This window comes from Pleuronectes platessa, chromosome 5 (assembly GCF_947347685.1).
Source record: "Pleuronectes platessa chromosome 5, fPlePla1.1, whole genome shotgun sequence".
In the NCBI taxonomy this organism is placed as follows: domain Eukaryota; kingdom Metazoa; phylum Chordata; class Actinopteri; order Pleuronectiformes; family Pleuronectidae; genus Pleuronectes; species Pleuronectes platessa.
The window spans coordinates 13982722-14002749 of record NC_070630.1 but is presented as its reverse complement, the minus strand read 5'-3'; the positions used below and the strand labels follow the sequence as shown (position 1 = coordinate 14002749).

Here is a 20028-nt window from a genome sequence, read left to right as displayed (position 1 = left end):
GTCACACCTGTAAATATCATGCATTAATTACATTTCTTTCTCATAAGGGTTTGATAATTACATATCAGGAATAATTGATAGCTTAATATGTATGTATGCATATTAATGTAAATATCATTATGTAGACATGGTGCAAATATTTATATATTGTATCATCAAATATAGGTATTTATAGTAAAAGTTACAATAATGTAGAATATGTTTAGGAAACAGAGATATCAAAAAAAAGAAAAAGTTTTCTTTTTTTCTTTGAATACTGGTGATCTACTTAAAGTGCAGTGTACAAGTTGCAACTTTTTTAATTTCACATGTCTTTAAAGACTATAAAAATAGATGACGAAGTAAATATATTACTGATCTGAAATTCATATTATACCCCCCAGGATTTAATAGTTTTCAAATATGCTTCAACTTTTTCTATGAACAAATACAAAATGTGGCTTTTGACGAAAAAACTTGTATTTTTGTAAAGAGACTTTTTGAAATAAAAAAGTTGCAACCCTTCACGACGGATCAATTGTTGTTTATTTTGAAAGTTTTGACAGTTTGGCCCGGAAATTCCGGTGCGTCTTGCTGTGGAGCGGCAACACGAGCCCCTCTCCAAACACAACAGAGTGCAGGAGTGAGAGCTGTCATGGAGGAGATGTAGCGACAGATCCACAGACTGCACGTGAAGAGGCTCACCGACCGGGTGCGTGATGTCGGTGGTGACGGTGCAGCTGGGTCAGTGCGGGAACCAGGTGGCTCACGAGCTGTTTGACACCGTGTGCAGGGACGCTCAGGACGGACAGAGGAAGACGTACTGCACCGCCAGCACGGAGCGCTTCTTCCGCCGCAGCTCACAGGGAGGTAAAGTAGAGTGGGAGTCTGTTTACACTGTGGAGGAAATAAATCCACGTTTAATTAAAGCAAACAAAACAAATATCAAATGTGTAAGTTAAAACTATACAATTATTATATATGAACATGTGTGATTTTATTATTCTCACTTCTGCAATCATTGGTTTGCAGCACTTTACTGTTGTACTGTGTTTACCTTCATTAACTCATGCTTGCATCACATCACGCATCTCCACTTCCTCCCACTATCCACAAATGAAGCCAAAAATATCAGGATATGAACGCTGCCATCTTGCTCCTGTGGGACCAGAGTGTGCCCAGTAGGGATAGTGGGAGGTCCCACCAATACAGACTGAAAAACAGCTTCTACCCCACAGCTAGAAGAGAAATGAACTCTCCTAAATAACTGACACACTGACTTGGACCTGAAACTTTCACAATGCACCTTCTGTACATATACTACATTGCACTACATGTACACATAAACAGTTACTATGCTGCTTAAATATCTGCTCTACGGTTTTTATATTTACATTTCACTTCTTTTTCTACCTCATATATATACTTATTCTTTTTATTTTTTTTTAATCTAATTATATATTATTCTTTTTTGTAATGTATATATTGCACCTTGAGGATTGCTGCTAAATGTCGTTGTACACTGTGCAATGACAATAAAAGGATTCTATTCTATTCTATTCTATTCTACATGTGATTGACCAACCAAGTCTATCATGACCTTTCACCCTGTTTTTATAGCATCGAAGCCCTAAGTATCCCTGGTCTGCTCTATACTTGTTTGTGTCCCATTGCTTTAATTTACAGCCTAATTTTCACATAGGGCTGAAACATAAGTAAATTAATTATCAATGGACACACTCTTGATAACTGATAAGTAATTTGTAATCACCAGATCTTGTGGCCAGGGCGGTGCTGATAGACATGGAGCCTAAAGTGATAAACCACTGTATGAACGAGGCTGCACATTCTGGCAGGTGGAGTTATGGAGACACGTCACACTTCAGCCAGAAGCAGGGCTCCGGAAACAACTGGGCTAATGGGTAAAGACATTTATTACGAAAAAGTCACTGTCGAATATGTAAAAAACAAACTAATCATCTGTGGAATAAAATATGCAAATCAATCATAATCATCACGTCAAATCTGTCTCAGCTCAAACGACACTCGCTGGTCTTTTTCCTGAGTTTTTGAAAATGTGTCACGGAGCTGTTATGATTTAGTCTGTATCTTGTGAGTTAAGTATGACTTACTACTGTGGAATACTTTTTCATTTTATGTAATAAGTGTTAAAAGGAGTCATTATAGCATATAAGCAGTGTATTGTTTTCTGTCTGTGGAAAAAAAGCTCAAAAGTGCATAGCTGGATTTTCACTGAGGGGAATATTACTTGGGATGGTATCTCCAGACGAGTAATTTTTGGGAGCTTATTGGTCAAAGGACAATGTAAAGAAAAATGAAGGCCAGAAAAACAAATTTTCCAAGATATCTCCACTAATAATAGTGCTAGAGAGACGATGTAAATCTTGTAAATCATGAAAAATGCATGCAAATGAGCAAGCACACAGGATACATGATCCTATGTTTGGAAATGAACTGACGTAGGGAGACAAAAAAGCTGAGAAGGTGCTCCTCGTCTCACTCAGGTATTGTGTCCACGGTCCTCGTCACAAAGAGGTGGTGGAGGAGCTGGTGAGGCGGGAGGTGGAGCGCTGTGACAGACTGGCTGGCCTCATGGCCATGATGAGCGTGGCGGGGGGGACAGGGTCCGGGGTCGGCACCTTCGTCACTCAGGGTCTCCGAGACATCTACCCAAAGTCCTTCATCCTCAATCACCTGACCTGGCCCTACGAGACTGGAGAGGTATGGAGGCTGCCGTCAAGTGCAAGCAGCAATCCACAGCCATGAAACGAGTAATCTGCTTTATAAATGTTTTGTTACCTGTCCTTTCAGGTAATTGTCCAGAACTATAACTCGATGCTGACGCTGGCTCACCTCTACCAGCTGTCAGACGCCATCCTGGTGCACGAGAACGACACGGTGCACCGGATCTGCAGTCAGCTGCTCAACATCAAACACATCTCCTTCAGTGACATCAACAAGCTCATCGCTCACCAGCTGGGCAGCGTGCTGCAGCCGGCGCTCACTGCTGACTCTCACGGAGGCTACAGCAGAAATCCTCTGGGTGAGATAGACGCACTCACACACACACTCACTCACTCACTCACTCACACACACACACACACAGACACACACACGCACAAAAGGTTACCCGCAGGGCCTGGATTTCCTGTAATATGAGCGGATTAGGCGTGGGTTGTTGACTACACAGAGGAACTTTTCCTAGGTTTCTTCACACAGTAAAACACAAGATGACTCAAGTGAAGTGGAAAAGTGATGAGTGAGATCATTAGAAAAACAGAAAACCAGCGCTTACTTCTGAAAAGGCCTCTCACTCACTGACACTGTTTTTCTTTGTTTGAATGTAAAGAATCAATAAATAAATCGTGTTAAAGCCAGTATTACTCTAGTAATAATACTAATAATAACTTTAATTTGTAGAGCACCTTTCAAAGTACCCAAGACAATATATTAATTTAATAGAAATAAATAAAACAAGAGACACTTGAACTCCAGTGTCCTCACCATCTTGGCTGGAAAAGGTCTCTGCCACTGATTGGCTTATTGTCTCAATCCTCACGGTCCATCATTCCTCACTGTGTCTGTCTCTCAGGTGAGCTGGTGAGCGCCCTGGCCTGCCACCCGGAGTACAAGCTGCTCAGTGTGTGCACCATCCCCCAGATGCCCAGTGCCTCCATCGCTTACAGCACGTTCAGTTGGCCGGCGCTGCTCAAGCACCTGCGACAGATGCTGATCTCCAACAGCAAGATGGAGGAAGGCAAGCTTTGACAAGGGGATCATAGTAATGATTTCAAAGTTACGGCTTAGAATGGGACTGGATCCGTCAATCCCTCCATTTGAGGATCTTTCTTGTTTGTCCCGCGTCAGGTATCGACTGGCAGGCGCGTCCGCCCGCAGCCTCTGAGCGGAGCAGGAGTCTCACAGGAGCCAACACGTCTCTGGCCAACCTGCTCATCCTGAGGGGGAAAGACGTCTACAGTGCAGAGACTGGTCAGAGAGCTGATTCAAACGAATTGATCAAATCAATCGTGGAAAGTGGATGAAGTGAAATAATAATTACGTTCATTAGTGCTCTCAATTGATAAATCCACGACAGTCATGAAGGAGATAAAGATGTTTTTGAAATTTTTTTAATATGGTAGTTCAGGCTTGTGTGATGCATATATAACAGAAAATGGTTTACGATAGCATCAGACATTTTTAATACTCTTCATAATTGAAAGAGTGTGTATTCGTCTGCAGGAGGCTTTGAGGACCCTGGTCTGTACACCCCCTGGCTGTCTTCAGGAGAAGCTTTAAACTTGTGGAAATCACCGGTGCCTTTTAACAAATATGAGAAATCTGCCACGGTGGTCAGTAACAGCCGGGCTCTGCTCAGACCTCTGGATCACATGGTGAGAAAAGCCTGGAACATGTTCGCCTCCAGGTGAGTCAGCCTCTCTGCTCAGAAAACTAAATATATAAAATAAATATAACTCCAAAAACAGTGTGACTTATTAAAATGAATGCTCTTTAAATAATATAATAAAATATTTGTATAGAGTCAGTGACACAATTTCTCTTTAACGTGAATACCTTTGGGTTAAAGATAGAAGATTGACCTGGTAACCATCATTTTCTCTCTCATGTTGTTTCCCTCTTGTTCCAGAGCCTATATCCATCAGTACGTTAAATTTGGGATCTCAGAGGAGGATTTTCTGGACAGTTTTACATCCCTGGAGCAGGTCATCTCCAGCTACAGTCAACTGTGTTAGCAGGGAGAACGAGCACCACCTTCTATTTGGACCGAATGAGGACAAGATTCTGCTGTTATCAGGAACATTGCTGCTTTTTTTTACCAACTTGTAAATAAAACAAATAGTTTATTTAAACAGAATTCTTCCTTCACTGTGTCTGACACCTGCAGTGGCAGCAGGGACTGAGGTCATTTAGATACAAGGTTCACTCACTGCCTATTCAAGGGAAAAAATATTGTTTAATTATGTTATATCTTTATACGATTTATAGTTTGAAATAACACAATATTGTCGTCTACTGTTTTTTAAGTTCAAGAATGAATCAAGTCAAAATAGACAATAGAGGTATGAATGGCACATTGTAAAAATAGTGTTTAAATTCTACTTGTATTTAAACATGTTTAATCTCAGCAAAAAATGTATCAACAATAAACTATGGCAAACAGCACATTTCAGGGTAAACTCATGAAGCTCCGAAAATACTAACATTTTACTCTTATGGGCTGTAATAAAACAATGTCAAGTTATTGTAGTAATATAATTGTCCTCAAAGGCAATTTAACAAGTCATATATGTCTCATGTATATGAGGCCAAGCACAGGGATGAGGTATAACACATAAATGTTTACTCAGATTTTTAGGGCCCGAGCACTGACAGTCACTGACAGACAGTGAGGCCCTATTGAAATTGTAAGGATTATTATTATTATTCACGCAAATTAATTGGCTTTTCTTACCAAAATTTGCAGAAAATTAGAAAGTGGTGAAAATTTACGTAATCTGGAGGAATTTTCATATATTTTATTTTTTATTCACCTCCTGAGCAGAAGTGGACTTAATTTCATTTTATTTTTCTTTTGGATCTGCACCACATTATACTCATAAACATAAGTCCAAAAACTCTGCCTCCTTTTTAACCTATCAACTGAAACACTTTAATTGGTTCTTTTCACTCCATCGCTATACACCAAGTGTGATTGAAATTGGTTTAGTATTTTCTTGTGTCGGTACTAAATTAAAAGATTCTCTATGAATCTCAAAATTAATTATGGTGATAATTAACTGTGGGTTAATCAATGTACTTCACACAAGGTCCTTTCATCTACTGTTATTATAAAAATATTGATAAGAGCAGCTGAAATTTGAAACGTTTTAAATGGCAATATGATTCATGGTTTTCTGGATGATGACCAGGGCCTTAATCTTTTGATATTCCAAGATATAACTGCCCTTTTATTACAACTCAATCTCAATTATGTTTGTTCTTCTTATGAAATGCATATGGAATAATTATGTGGCATTTATTGTGATAATCGTCAATATCAACTGTCATGCACATTATTATTTTGCTATAATTTTTCTATCGTCAAGCCCCTAATGCACACGTTAATTTGCTTTGCATTAAGACTGCAACTATATTGGGGCCTTAAACCGCACTCCCTCACAATGCCTGTGGGGTGTTGGGCCTTTCATTTATAATAATATAAAAGGTTGATCTTATCTTTTATGTCTCAATCAAGAGTAACTAGAGCAACTGACTATACCATAGTAGAGCAAATTACATTTGTAAAAGGTCTATTAAAACTACAAATGGAGATGTGCAATATAATATATTTAGGCTAAAACGTTGCATAAAGCTCAAGTTTAGTTCAAGTACCTCATAAGAATCCCTTACTCGAGTATATGTATTTAGTTACTTCACATCACTGGATAAGAAAAGCTTTCACCATCTATATTACGTGACATCTGCAGATGAAGGTCATGTGGTGTGATTAATCTAACTGGACCTTGTGTGGAGATCAACTCAGGCTAATTGTAGTTTGAACACTTGAAAGCAGCAGTTATTAGGGATAGCAGCACTTCACATAGAAACATGACAGGGTCGACAGTTAACAATTATATTTTATTTTTTTATTCTTCATTAATTTAACATTATTTCCAGAACTGCAACAATCAGCATAAAATGTCATTAGAACGCCATTTAAGTCCCGACATGGAGCCGCTGAAGTCTGGACCTGGAACAGTCGACATAACATCCCCAGGAAACGTTGAAGGGCCACAGCTTCAGCCAGCTTACAAACCAGTGTTGCCACGGTAATACAACAGCCAACACCAGTCTGATAAGCTAGCTGATGGGATGGATCTCTCTATGGAGCGTATGGAAGGGGATGTTCTCCACACGATGGAGATGGACATTAATCTACAGAGTATATTTCAGTCCGGCCTTATGACCAACATACGGAGGATGAGGGAGGCCGGTTGGTGGAAAGAAAGACTATTTAGGACATGATGCAATTCTTCATCCACAAATTACTTAAACATTTTTCAATTGAAAGTTATGAGGGCCTAGATTTTCACTTACCTTTAAGATGACCATGTCTAAGAGAGAATTATGCATTAGGTCTTTCATAACAGTAAGTTGTAAACTCTTCAAGAATTCAAAGTTGGTCTCATCCACCGGGAGGACTCAAAGAACGACAGACTCAGACTTGGAAACAAGTGCCATGACTTCCATGATTTTATATATATGATCTGATCCAACCTAAATGTACAGAGTAGAAATGGGACTAGTTAGCCGAGAGCACAATGTCACTTTACAAATGATATCACCTTTTTGGTTCAAGTTGATTCACGTCCACACAGACCGTTGGAATAGAAAGACATCTGCGCATACGGTCCAAAAGATAGTAAGATATTTACACTGTGTGCAAACCATCAGAACTCATCGGTCTTTTTAATCTTGATATTGCTTTTTTTTTCCATTTTAAAATGACAACTCCAGAAACAAAAGACGACAAGAGTTGCTCTTACTGTCGAATAGGGACAAAAAAACATAAGGAAAATTAAACCCTGAAACAAAAAACAAGAGACCCTCTACGCAGTTATCTTGGCAGCACTGTACAAATGAATCGAGATACATCCATACATACATGTTACAAAATTAAATAACAATCAGGTCTATAAGTAAAGAACTATGTTCGAGGGAAGCCAAACCCCCCCCGTCTTGCATAAGGCATAGCATCTGATGGGCACCGCCCGAACACAGCAGCCACCACCAAACCGCTGCTTCACTTCTGAGGTCAATGAAAGGGTTAATTTAATGTTAAAGTAATATGTTAAGCTCAACAGCGGGACCGATCGCGCTACACAGACAGTGAGATGAAGGGAAGAACTACAAAACCTGAAGGAGGGACAAACAGTTAACAGTAGCATACATCCTCAAACACACCAAAACCAACAGAGCCTGGATTTCATTCTTTCTTTCTTTTTTCCTCTCTCGAGCATTCAGCCTCTTTGAGAATGGATGAGGGTGAGGTTTGTTGTTAAGTTGTGAGTGGCTGGGTCTGAGCGCAGGGCTCTCAGCAGCAGAAACACAGTCACTGGGATGTCTGAACTGCCTTTGTCCTGTCATCACTTGGTCTTCTCCTCCGAGTTCCTCCGCGTCTGCAGCCTCTTGGCGTAGCTCTGAGCCATGGAGTTGACGATGGAGATGACAAAGTAGCAGACCATGACCAGCACCACTTTCTCAAACACCCACGACAACCAGTTCTCATCCTGCAGAAAATCAGGGAGTAAATTAACATTATTAAAAGCACAATGGAGTAGTACAGATAGTGGGCATTCAATAATCCAAGTAAAAACATTACATGGTGAATTTTGTTGGCATCCGGCTTTTATGAAAATTTTATTGAAATAGATACGTCCAGAGTTTTTAACACTGGAAATGGTTTTTTTTCTTTGGCTAAAAAGAAAAAGTTAACACTAGAAGTTGTTGTTTAACATTTAACAAGATATCATAGCGCAGAAATTTAATTTTAGAGAGTTGAAATTCCACAGTTTTACATTTTAATGTGTGATAATAACATTTATTGTATTTTTACCATAATGTTTTTTTTGGTAGTTTTTTTAGGGAAGGGGGCATCACATCTTTTACAGATTGTTAAGCCCTATGAGTGAAACTGCCATCAATATGGACTATACAACTGATAGTTATTTTTTATTTGCCCTCTTTTGTCAAGTGTCCCTGAGATTGTTAAAAGCTCTATTATATACTAATAATATTAATTATATATCATATAACAGTTGCTAACCATTGAAAACAAGCATTTTATGTGATGATAAACAAGTTAACTGATATAGACTTTTAAATGTCTATCAGTATCAGCCTCACAAATAAAATCTGTAAGACTAGTAACAAAAAGCTCCTCTCTCTTGTTATTCAAGTTCTGCATGGCCTTGCAGAAAATAGTAGAAATCAGGGCTGAGCGATATGGCTATATTATATTAAACATAAAAAAAGGAATAAACTAATAAACAAATAAAGGATAATCTTATCTAAAAATATATATTATAAATGAACATTGATAATTATCACAATAAAAAGGTCACATTATTGTTTCTGTTAAGTTTAAAGACTCCTAGTTTTGGATTTAAACACTTTATGAGCAAAGAATGACAAACACTAAACATTTTACAAATCTTAGGTGAATCAGTGTTATACCTCCTCACTGTACTTTCAAAATACATAAACAATACATCAATATATATATTGGACTTTGCTCTTACCGCTGGTGCACTTCCTCCATCATGGTGCAACTTGGTCCTCTGGGCCTCCAGGTACTGGCTGAAGGGCTTCTGGAGAGCTGGTCCTACTTTAGGCACAGACCTGATGTCGCATCCCCGCAAACATCCAGACAGGAAACACACACAAGAAAAGAGGGAGGAAGAACAGTAAGTCACTTACCCTGAAAAGCACCGTTACGTCTCCAAAACTGAGGCCTCACACAGAATAATCATTCCCTAGAAGAGCCTCATTTGTTTCCCTGAACACTACCAACAGCCCTCACTGAGCCACCAGCATCCCTGTAAGAGCTGCTGCAGGACACCTCCTACATGTGGGCCTTGTGCTGATCCTCCACCTCCTCTACTTGTTCCTGTTGAGCAGGAGCAGGGAGGAATGAACCAGCAACTCCTCAATCCTCCTTTTATACTGTTCTGCTCTCTATAGGCGCCTGTGTCAGCCCCTTCAATCGGGAAGTGAGTCGCCATGATGTCATCACCTTTACCACCATTGCTGCCTTCTGGGTGGAAAGACAGCCAATCAGGGTGTGCTCATGTCCTTATTAGGCAGTGTGGATCATCTCACCAGGTGGAGGGGGTTGGGGTTAGGGGGACAATCATAATGGTTGCCATTTTATAAATTTATGTCATAGAGAGGCATTGGTGTTGCAGTTTTACCATTTGGCCAGGACAAAAAGTTTAAACAGAATCTTTAAATGACTCCAAACCTATTATTACCATGAAAATAAAAATATATTGCAGGCTGTACACACACACACACACACTTTCACTAGGCTTTTGCACTGTTCAATTCAACTCTGTCCCCAGTTAGGTCACAAACATGTTATCTAGACTTGACTAGACATAGCTAAACGAAAAAGAGACAATTTACTAAACAAGCACTAAAAAGGGGGCAGGGTAATTGCGGATTTCAAGTAAATCGAACTGTTTTTGACTGACTCATTCTTGTTATCTCTCCCACTTCAAGTACACAACACACACACACAAACCAAAGTAATTGCTATGAAAACATCCTGTATCAGCAATGAAGCAGCATCAGCACTCATCATTGCGAGTCACAGAGAGGCATTTCATTTTCATGGGAAAGACTCGGGGAGAGAAACGGATTCAGATCTAAACACTTGGACATCACATACATGGAAGTTAACATACACCAGTCTGTAGATTAACAGAAACCTAGGCAGCTCCTATGACGTAGAAGAGGAATCCCATTCATCAAAGAGTCATTGTTGGCTGTGTGAATAAATAAATTTAAGCTAGTGTGTGTTTTTTTAGAAAAGCTCATTTTACCTGATATAATCTTCAGCAGAAAGTATGTTACTTCTACTTCCTGTAAATGAGCTACATCTGACACCCGTTAATCAGCCACTGAATGTTTTTTTTGATATTTTTTATAAATTCTCCATGATTGTGATGCTTCGCCTTGCTGGGGGATTTCTCTCAGTGAGTCAGATGGACATGTTCGGATGGGACCTCACACGTCTGACCACCAAAGCTGCAGAGATGGTTTACATTACTCTACCTTTTTGTGGACAGACAATGCAAAAACACATTGCACGCACACCCCTGCTATGAAGCGTCTTTTCATACAGGATATCCAATCAGTCTTCCAAAATGCATCTGTAAATGTTTACAAATGCTCCGTCAACCACAAACCAGGGGGAGACATACACTTACCCAATCAGGGACACCATTTGCTCCACTATGTGCCTGCTGAAGGTGATGATAACAAATAGTTTCTGTAGAAAAAAAGAGATTGAGATGCTTTAATAACCCACTACTTTCTGGACCATGACTGACTAATAGGGCTAATAGAGATCTTGAGAATAAAGACATATTATTTAGAAAAAAAGGTTGTAATTTAACAAGGAAAATAATCCTCACTCCTTCTCGATCCAAAATCTTGAAAACCAATTTGACTGCTTCTTGAGGAACAAGAAATGCCTTTTAATATAACAAATGTAATCAACAAAAGCCTAGCAGTCGACCATTACCAAACATTTTTCTCCTCCAAAGAGGCAATTTTCTCACTCAATTTTGCACCGCCTTTCTAAAGCACAGATACTTAAAATTACAACTTCATTCTCAAAATCTCAGACATTTTCTCCCCCTTGAAGTTGCCCTAATACTCTGTACAAAAGTTTAAAAAAGTTAACAGAACAACAGCATGTCTTTCAGAAACACATGACGGACAGATTCATATGTAGACATTTTGATTCTTAATTTTAGCGGCGCAGCTGTGAGAGGCCACATCGGCCAGTGTCTGCAGACACACTAATTACAAAAATCAAACCTGGCAGAACAAGAGTTACATTTTGGGCTGCGAGGGGCTTTGTGTGGTTTGCAAAGAGCCGAAGCAGGGGGGGCACGCAAAACCACAATATTCTCGTCCTCCGGTCCTGAATCTGATCTGCTTTAAACAGCATGACACATGACCCCCTGGAAGAAATCAGACAGGATATGACACGTGATGTCCAAGGGGCTCAAGGTACAAAGAAAGGAAAAAAAGTCACCCCCCTGCAGCTTCTCAATGTCTGCTCCATTTCCTTTCCTGAAGTCTACGTTCTCATGTCCACTTTACATCCTCCATAACCCCCCACTGCGCCACAGCTTTATCTGAAGGGTGTTAGAGTGAGATCACGAGCTGGTACCACTAAGAGTTGCATTGGTTCAGTTTGTTAAGACACTCGACGACTCACCCAGACTCCGACAGCCTCTTTCAGTAAAGGCTTACATTAGTCACCGGTGGAGCAGACTCAACAATATCCTCCATGATTGAAAAGTCTTTTTGATCTACTTCATTTAAAAAGGAAAAAAAATCCCAGCTCTTGTTAAAGACTTTTTAAAAGCGTCCCTCGTTTCATCTGGAGCCATCTTCAGATGGTTTGGATGCTTCTCAAGGAGGACGAAGGAATCCCCAGAGGAACAAAGGCAACAGACTTCACCAGAGGACACAATTAGGACTTTCTCACAGCCACGAGTCACGATCTAAGCACTAGTTTTCATCTCTCCCACACGTTTTGAGGTTGCGGTGATTGTTTAAAATGAGTCAGGCAGCACGGCATAGCCTTTTTTCTGAGAGGCCTGGTCATTTTGAAATGCAGCATTACATTGTTGACAAAGAATTGCGATGACATGAAAGAAAGGATTAGTAATATTCAAAGCCTAGATGCTGCAGGTATGTGCCCACATGGTTTAAATGAAAAAATGTTTTTGGCTATTTTGTTGAGTTTCTATAGTTTCTTGTTGAACTGCTGACCTGTATATGCATCTTGATGATGGCTTTCCCGATTAGAGTGGCTCCAAAGAAGGTCCAGAAAGGAACCAGGAAATGGCCGCAGGTTATTCCAGCCAGGTCAAACAGAGGATTAGGGATCTGAAACACACAGATCAGTCAATCTTAGCGATTCATCATCTTTACACAGCCAGAGATTATCAAAAGGTGTTAATCTAAAATCCCTTGTAACAAAAAGAAACTGTGTATTGTCAAGTACATTTTTTTTTTATTGTGACTTACTGAGGCACAAGCCAAGATCCCAAAGAATCCCACTTTCTGCACCATGTGCTGGACCCCCAGTTTTGCTCTCGTGACAAAATCCTGAAATAACAAAAAAATTAAATCAAACAAATTTAAACACAATTAATATTGCAGCTGGAAATGACTGGATGCGACTACTTTCCTATATTAAAGACGGCCAGGTATCTGCTGTGTAGCTTACACTTCACAGTATGGAGCTCAATAGGAACAAAGAAGGAACTTAAGGACTTGTTGAGCTGTTACTGTACAGTATTTTATATTTTTCTGAAATTGTATTCCAGGCGAGAAATTGCATCTTCTCTTTTAATGCATTGTATTCTTTTCTATTAATACCAGCAATTTTGGTCAATTACATTTTGAATCTTGACAACAGCTTTCAATACTGTTACACTCCACTGCATTACAACATTTGTATACACATGGAAATCTCTGAACACATAATCACCATTTTCTTTTTGCTTAAATAACCATGTGCTTCTCCTAGATGCGTGGTCTTTAAATAAACCGTGGTGTTGTCTGCAGTGTTATTACACAGAACATGAGCTTTACTGAGAGCACCGTGGTAAAATACCTGTTATTTTTTAGCACTGTAAGATTTTTGGGGGTTTGATGACGTTGAAACTAAAACATGTGTTGTACAAAAGTGCAGAGGATCTTTTGATCCAATCTCCAACACTGTGGGGGTGAAACGTCTGTGGTTACAAGAGAGAGATCACAGTCGATGCAGGAGGGAGAATAAGAGGCAGACAAACAAATGCTTTAAAAATCTCAACCAAGATTTTGTAAGGAATGACGAAATTATGAAATTCATGTGCATTTTAAAAACCCACCACAATTTTGGTAATTTAAGTTCTTTCTGTATTTTAAAAATAATATAATTATAATATCTCTGATGCATATATTTATTTTAATTAAGAATTCTCTTTACCCGATTTTGTTCACGTTTGTCTTAATGTTTCCCATGTAACTTTAATTGTTATATTTTATTGATTATTATTGTAAGAATGTTACCAAATAAGACTAGACATTAAGTAAATGCTCTTTTTGCCTAAACTCACACCTTTCTAATGTTTCTAATCCTTATCAAGGTTTTTTATTGTTGATCAAATGACCAACACATGACATGAAGTGATTAAAAATATATATATATTTTGTGTCATTCCCATGAGTTTATAAGAAGTGCTTAGTAAAAGTGCTTCTGATACTTCTGACCTCTGACCTCTAGGGATAAATGACAGACATGTGATGCGAGGTTGGCTTCCGCAGCTGAGAACCAGTGAAGTGACAATAGGTGATGAAGACATTGTTCACAACTTAGCTGTTTTCTCTTCTGCTGACTCAGCATCTGATCTCAGCAGTCTCCAGTCATGTGAGCTCAGTTACTGACAGAACTTTCTGTCATTCAAATTAGAGGCCAGTGAATAGAGACACGTGAGGGAGGGAGCGAGGGAGGGAGAGCGGGCGAAGCCTGAGGAATGATTAAAGGGGGAACAGTGCTCAGGGTGACTCACCCACGAACAGACAAATTTACTGGAAGAGTAAGGTGGGAGTGGCTTCACTGAAGTCACATGGAACTTTCAGACCAATCAGTGTGCAGTGGCTCAATGGTCAGTTGTGCATTATGAAGATAAGACCCAATTAGATAAGATCATATCATATAAAGTTGATGGGCAACAACTGGGCACTAAACAAAGGGACTGGGTGTTTTTAATTGAAGACGGAATGTTGGGTCAGCTGGGCCACCTTTCTTAATAAATGCGTGTTGTGAAAATGATGCATCTTAAATGACTTCAAATCAAATAAGGCAGATCTGAGTTGGGTAATGCTTCCTAAATCTTTTTGTAAAATATTCATAGTTATCATGTGCCTAAGTTAATGAACTGCTAAAATACAGATATTTTACATATGTAACTCTGACCTGAGAGCCCGGCGCCTGCTCCAGCATCTCCTCAAACTCCTCGTAGTCTTCATCATCTGGATCAGCTCCCGACTGACGAGCCGCTCGGGCCATGAAATATGGAGGCAGCTCTCCGATGGCAGTACCTGCACCCTAAATCCAAACAATTGAAAATTACACATTTATATTATATTTTTCACATTCAGACATAGGTAACTATACAAGCCACCAACTTTTTGGATTTTATCGATTGACTTGAAGCTGAAAAATTACTTCTTGTGCCTTGCAGGCACATTCGCTTGCTGTATTCATATTAACATGTTGAGTCAGATTCGCTGTATTGTCTCTGTATTCAACCTAATACTTACCCACATGCAGGCCTCCAGGCGGACCTTTGACATGATTGAGAAGAGAGTTATGCTGCTGTCCATCACTCCACCTTGGGGACAGACAATCTGGTCTGGGTATGGAGGCTCTGGGAAGTCTATGGAGCCGCACTCGTATGCAGCCAGGGTTACTGATGCTATGTGAGGACCCTAATAAAGAGAAAAAAGGATGTTTTCATGAAAAGAATGAATAATTGGGACATCAAATAGGTAAAGACTTCCATTTTGTCTATCGTTTGTCATGAGACACTTGGACATGTGGCTGTAAACGTTGAAAACACTTCAGTTCAGAGAAATTAAGCAGCAGGATGCACTGCAACAGTCGGGGAAAGAAGTATTTTGGATCATTGTAATGATCAGTGTTGCGTCGATACACCTTTAATTTATTAAGCAACCTTTAAAAAACTGTTTAAATACTACCAGTTAAAATCACCCTGCTGCTGTTGCATGATTAAACACAGCTCCTTTGTGTCTGTCTACAGGTACAGACACACGCCAACAGGAGCTGAGTCACAGTCTCTGTGACAGGTAGGCATTTCATCATTTATCAGTGAGAAGGCATCTGGTTAAGCTGAGCTACCTGGCCCCAACAACAGTTGGCCCAAAAAAATCTATGGGAGACTGGCCAACTGGTGGACTGAACCAGTGAATAATCATTTATGTGGTAGTATTGAAATATGCTCTAAATTGTTGGTGATATGATCATAAGGAAAAATGTATCAGTAAAAGCCACAATATCTTGGCATGTTTCCTTAACCACAATATTTAGACTATAAATCAACACATAGAGGCAAAGCAGTGAACTCCACAGCATCAAGATGAATCATAAGATAATACTGGTGGTGCGTGAATCCCCTTTCCCATGAGCAGAATGATCTCACCCTCTCTGTGGGGGCTAACTATTAATTCTCCAGGCTTGAGGTAGATTCACAGTATATCTCTGTTGTTTCTATGTCGGGTTTTTCCTTCAACATTAAATCTGGGAGTTTCCTTTCCATGGCTGACATCAACATTGAGTAGGCAGCAGTCATAGGAGCTGCAGCACGGTCAACTTGAACTAAGATCTGGTGAGCTGGGAACAGCATAGTCTCCTAATGAGCAGGGGGCCTTACATCATGTGGTCAGTGATGCTTTGACTTTTTTGTGGAAAAATTAGAGAGGGTCACAGGAATTTAGGGAATGCTTTGCATGGTTCTCTGGGTGCAACTAATGGGGATGGGCACAGTCACAAATGAGAATGGTACTAGCCTAGTCCCTTAAAATCAAAGAAGCCACATCAAATTGCACACTATCATAGATATCAGTCCCCTGAATATACCAGATTTTTTTCTCAATGAAGATCCATTTATTGTTCCCTGGGATATTGATGAAAATGCTATATCTTGCTAAGTTAAAGAAAGTGATCAATTCCTGTATGCTCTCCTCTTTCCAGATACGTGCCAACCTTTTATGTGTTCTCTTTTTTGGTCCATGTCCAATGCTTCCACCAAGTTTTGCATAAATCTGTACAGCCCACAACTGTACATCTTTAAACTTGCTACTGACTGATTGTTTGATTGTTTGTTCAGTTAAAAGTGTAATGCCGCCTCCAATGTCAAAAACATGAGTATAACCCTCATTGCAAAAAGTCTTTCATCTTTTAATCTTCAATCTTTTATTCCATCTTTGCTAATTTTATATAAAAAATATTTACAACTAAAGACTCATTATACTGTAGACACTCAAGAGTGCACACAAGTACAAACAATAAATGTTAGTATTAGCAACTTCCTCTATTCCATCATTGTTGGACTCACTGTACAAAGAAGAGCAAAAACTACTAGAAACCACGCAAGCAAACATATGGTAAGCAGAAAAGTATAAAAGGAGAGATTACACACAAAGTCTGAAAAAAAAAAAAAAAAAAAAAAAAAGGTCACAGGAACATCTTTTCCAATTATTCAATTATAATGGAAACAGCTGACTCAGCCTTCCCACATCTGTGTGAGTTCTGTGCAACAGAAGAGAAGCCACATCATCAGCCTGAAGTGGATGATTCCTGCCTCGCTTTCAATTTGATAAATTCTCCTTTTTTACCACAGCTAGCACGAATGACACGTATTTCAATGACTCGATCATACAGTCATTCTGTGACTGACTGTCAAGGGAAATGACACTTGGACAGATGTGGAAAAGTGGAGTGAGTTTGAAGAAGTCAAAGACAATGATTATGGAGTATGACGCCATCATCTGGCAACTACAGGACAAGACACACACATGACTTTTGCAGAAAGAGTATTCAGTTGTACTTGTAGCAAGAAGTTAATAGTTTGTGGTATAAATGACCAATTTACCAACCTGTATATTTCAGATATACAGGAAATTCTAATGTAGAAAAGTACATGTACTATTGTGTCTGTTTTGTATGGCTCCACTATTATGTGTTCTGATGTGCAACTGAATTACTTAAATCGCTTTTAGACCATACCTGCTACTTTTTGTGCCACATATGCCATTCACTCAAAAAATAAGAAGTATGCTGTTTCCAAGAAGACGTTTAATCCCATATAGGGACATTTTGTTAGTTCACACTTCCAAACTGTTCGTGGTTTCTTACCAGATAGAGAAGGAAGGTGTGCAGGCCAGTCCCAAGGCCAACCGAGGACAGGATCCCAAGGCCTACCCAGTAGGCACACCATAGAAACTTCTTCTCCATGTACTGAACATACTAAAGTGAAAGAAAATGAAGTAAATAAACCAAATATAATGAAGGGAATGGTGAATAAACTTTGATTATTTTTACAACTGGATTTAAGGCGAAAGATTAAGGGACATTTTCAAATTGTCATATTACGAGTAATTTGCCATTATTTTTTCCTTCTCTGTTTGGTAACCGATGAAAAGTGTCTTCGACAATTGTCTTCCATACTTTTGATTATTTGTGGTAGCTTATTACGATTAATGGGATAACCCTGGGAAGGACCTTATTCTAAAATTAAACTTGACATCCTTTTAAGTTAACGGTGACAGATAACTGCGCAGAGGAATTTGTAAACAGATCATTCAGCCAACTGCCTGTGTGATCAAGGGTTACTTGACAACAGGGCAGACCTCATCATCTCCATATATTAACTTTCTTCTGGTGACGGTCTTAGGTGGGTTAATAGCGTCTTATCATTAACCTTTAAACAGGTTAGTGATGAAGCAATGCTGTTGATTATTAACAACACAAAAGAAAAAAAAACACAAATCACTCAAGCCTTACTTGTTGGTGATTTCCCTCAGTGGAGTACAAAATGGAGAAAAGGGAACATAAGACCAGAAAAAACAAGACTGTGCCTCGTCGATGCCAAAGCCTGAACAAAAAGAGAAGAAAACAACATGTCAACCTTGAAACAAGCACAAAGCCTCAACACTGAAACAATATTATGTGTTATTATCTCTCTTGAATTTTAATGGAAGGGCTTAAAATCCCAAATGACCTTGTAGGTTTGAATACGTAGTTCCCAAATAAATGTAAATGCAGTGGATCTTTCTACAGTGTAAAGTTTTACTAACTATAAACTGTATGATTCCAGCTTCTCGGGGACATAGGATTATCATTATAAATATTGATATCTAATCATTTCAGTCATCGTGTACTAACAGGACAGGAGGTCAATGTCACATGTGTGTAAGTACTCGTGCACAGACAGAGGTTCTCTAGAGAAACCGGTTCTACTTCTTACTGAAGCGTCCACTCCTTTAGCTTGACGAGGGTCTCCAGGAGGAAGTAATGTAGCGAGGTGACAGGCCTCCTCCATAACACCAGAGACAGACGCTCCTCTTTATCTCTCTGTCTCCTGTTCCTTATTGACGAGTCTGGATCACAAACAGAAACACAATCAGGCCCACACACTGAAGCACTTTCAACCTCATCGATCACTGCATCCTGTTGAGATGGCAATGCTAAATTCATGATACAAATGACTTCAACAAGTTGTCTCCGTCTCTATGAGCTCAGTCGGCCGCACATTTGGAAACTGAGATTAAGCAACAGTAAAAATGACTCAGCCTCAGAGTTTTTATGACTTGCTCAAACCATGTGTTGCCATTTAGAGGGATTACACAACCTGAACTTTTCAGGGACATCACAGGGGTGAATGGTAATTTGAGGTTACGCTGGACACTGACCTGCAGACTTGCCATTCTGTTTGTTTTTAGGTGCTGCACGTTTCTGCGGCTGTTCACAGCTCGCTCCATTGGCTGCCATGTCGATCACGGTGGTGGCAGGTCAGGGCAGTCTAGGACACCAGAGACAGGATGACAACAGCGTTACTGTGTGCGGATTAACAGCGTCCTCTTCACTGCTTGTTCGAAGCAACACAGCGTTATTAACACACCAGCTAACTGATTTATACGGTTGGTTTCCTTGAGGAAATATCTTATAAAGCCGGGCGGTGAATGGGTGAATACTATCACAGCATCTCACGGCAGAATTGTCCACAGTTACCGGAAACAACAGTCGTCGTGACGGTGAGCCTGTCACGAGATATGATCCCAAACGCGACCACATCATCCTCCACATGCTAACCGGCTAGCCAACGTGCTAACTGCTAAGCTAGGCACGTCGGCGGCCCCCATGTGAAATTGAGGGCGATACAATCAGTAACGGGAGGGCTTTCTTCCGGAGAGGAGTGTGGAACTGTTTCTTACCGCTGCGACGATAGAGACATGAGAAAAAACACACGATAAAGAGGCGAGAGAGCGTTGTTTGTAAAAAATGAAATGACAGCCGTACCTCTATCCTGTCCTCCTCACCCGGAAATAGACGTGGGACGTGTCAAAGTACAACTGTATAGCGGTTCAGTCATAAAGGAATGTACACAAAAGAGGGTTTTCTATTAGCTTTACATGGAGAAATATAAATCT

At 39.8% G+C, this 20028-nt stretch overlaps 2 protein-coding genes and 1 long non-coding RNA gene across 5 annotated transcripts; 2 read left to right on the top strand and 1 right to left on the bottom strand.

Annotated features, from left to right (window-relative positions):
• The first annotated feature begins 550 nt into the window (after positions 1–550).
• tubd1 (tubulin, delta 1) lies at positions 551–4876 on the top strand. Its single transcript, XM_053423687.1, has 8 exons — positions 551–849; positions 1754–1901; positions 2505–2721; positions 2812–3043; positions 3593–3757; positions 3868–3990; positions 4243–4426; positions 4649–4876. Exons 1-8 carry the CDS (start codon positions 699–701, stop codon positions 4752–4754), a joined length of 1326 nt encoding a protein of 441 aa, XP_053279662.1. The 5' UTR covers positions 551–698; the 3' UTR covers positions 4755–4876.
• Positions 4877–7225: 2349 nt separating this feature from the next.
• vmp1 (vacuole membrane protein 1) lies at positions 7226–19934 on the bottom strand. 3 transcript variants are annotated; one of them, XM_053423021.1, is made up of 12 exons: positions 19898–19934; positions 19291–19400; positions 18846–18978; positions 18383–18473; positions 17735–17845; positions 15121–15288; positions 14774–14905; positions 12835–12915; positions 12577–12693; positions 10995–11056; positions 9303–9402; positions 7226–8291 (listed from the first exon to the last, which is right to left on the bottom strand). In XM_053423021.1, the coding sequence occupies exons 2-12, from the start codon at positions 19367–19369 to the stop codon at positions 8148–8150; spliced, it is 1218 nt and encodes a 405-aa protein (XP_053278996.1). In that variant the 5' UTR covers positions 19370–19400; positions 19898–19934; the 3' UTR covers positions 7226–8147. The 3 variants fall into 3 exon arrangements, with proteins under 3 accessions (XP_053278996.1, XP_053278997.1, XP_053278998.1); XM_053423022.1 differs by having other exon boundaries at positions 19813–19925; XM_053423023.1 differs by lacking the exon at positions 19898–19934 and adding an exon at positions 19500–19739.
• Positions 15045–16675, top strand: LOC128440334 (uncharacterized). The gene is made up of 3 exons (XR_008338516.1): positions 15045–15348; positions 15621–15666; positions 16571–16675. It is a non-coding gene; the product is annotated as an uncharacterized LOC128440334 (long non-coding RNA).
• Positions 19935–20028: the final 94 nt, after the last annotated feature.

What these genes read in the sequence shown, in the direction of transcription:
- tubd1 (XM_053423687.1), top strand. Translation starts at nt 699, where the DNA reads ATGTCGGTGGTGACGGTGCAGCTGGGTCAGTGCGGGAACCAGGTGGCT. An exon ending in GGCCCTACGAGACTGGAGAG is followed by an intron (nt 2,722 to 2,811) that starts GTATGGAGGCTG and finishes CTGTCCTTTCAG; the next exon opens with GTAATTGTCCAGAACTATAA. An exon ending in CAACAGCAAGATGGAGGAAG is followed by an intron (nt 3,758 to 3,867) that starts GCAAGCTTTGAC and finishes GTCCCGCGTCAG; the next exon opens with GTATCGACTGGCAGGCGCGT.
- vmp1 (XM_053423021.1), bottom strand. Translation starts at nt 19,369, where the DNA reads ATGGCAGCCAATGGAGCGAGCTGTGAACAGCCGCAGAAACGTGCAGCA. An exon ending in GCCTGGAGGCCTGCATGTGG is followed by an intron (nt 14,906 to 15,120) that starts GTAAGTATTAGG and finishes GTTTGGATTTAG; the next exon opens with GGTGCAGGTACTGCCATCGG. An exon ending in AGCAGGCGCCGGGCTCTCAG is followed by an intron (nt 12,916 to 14,773) that starts GTCAGAGTTACA and finishes TTGTTATTTCAG; the next exon opens with GATTTTGTCACGAGAGCAAA.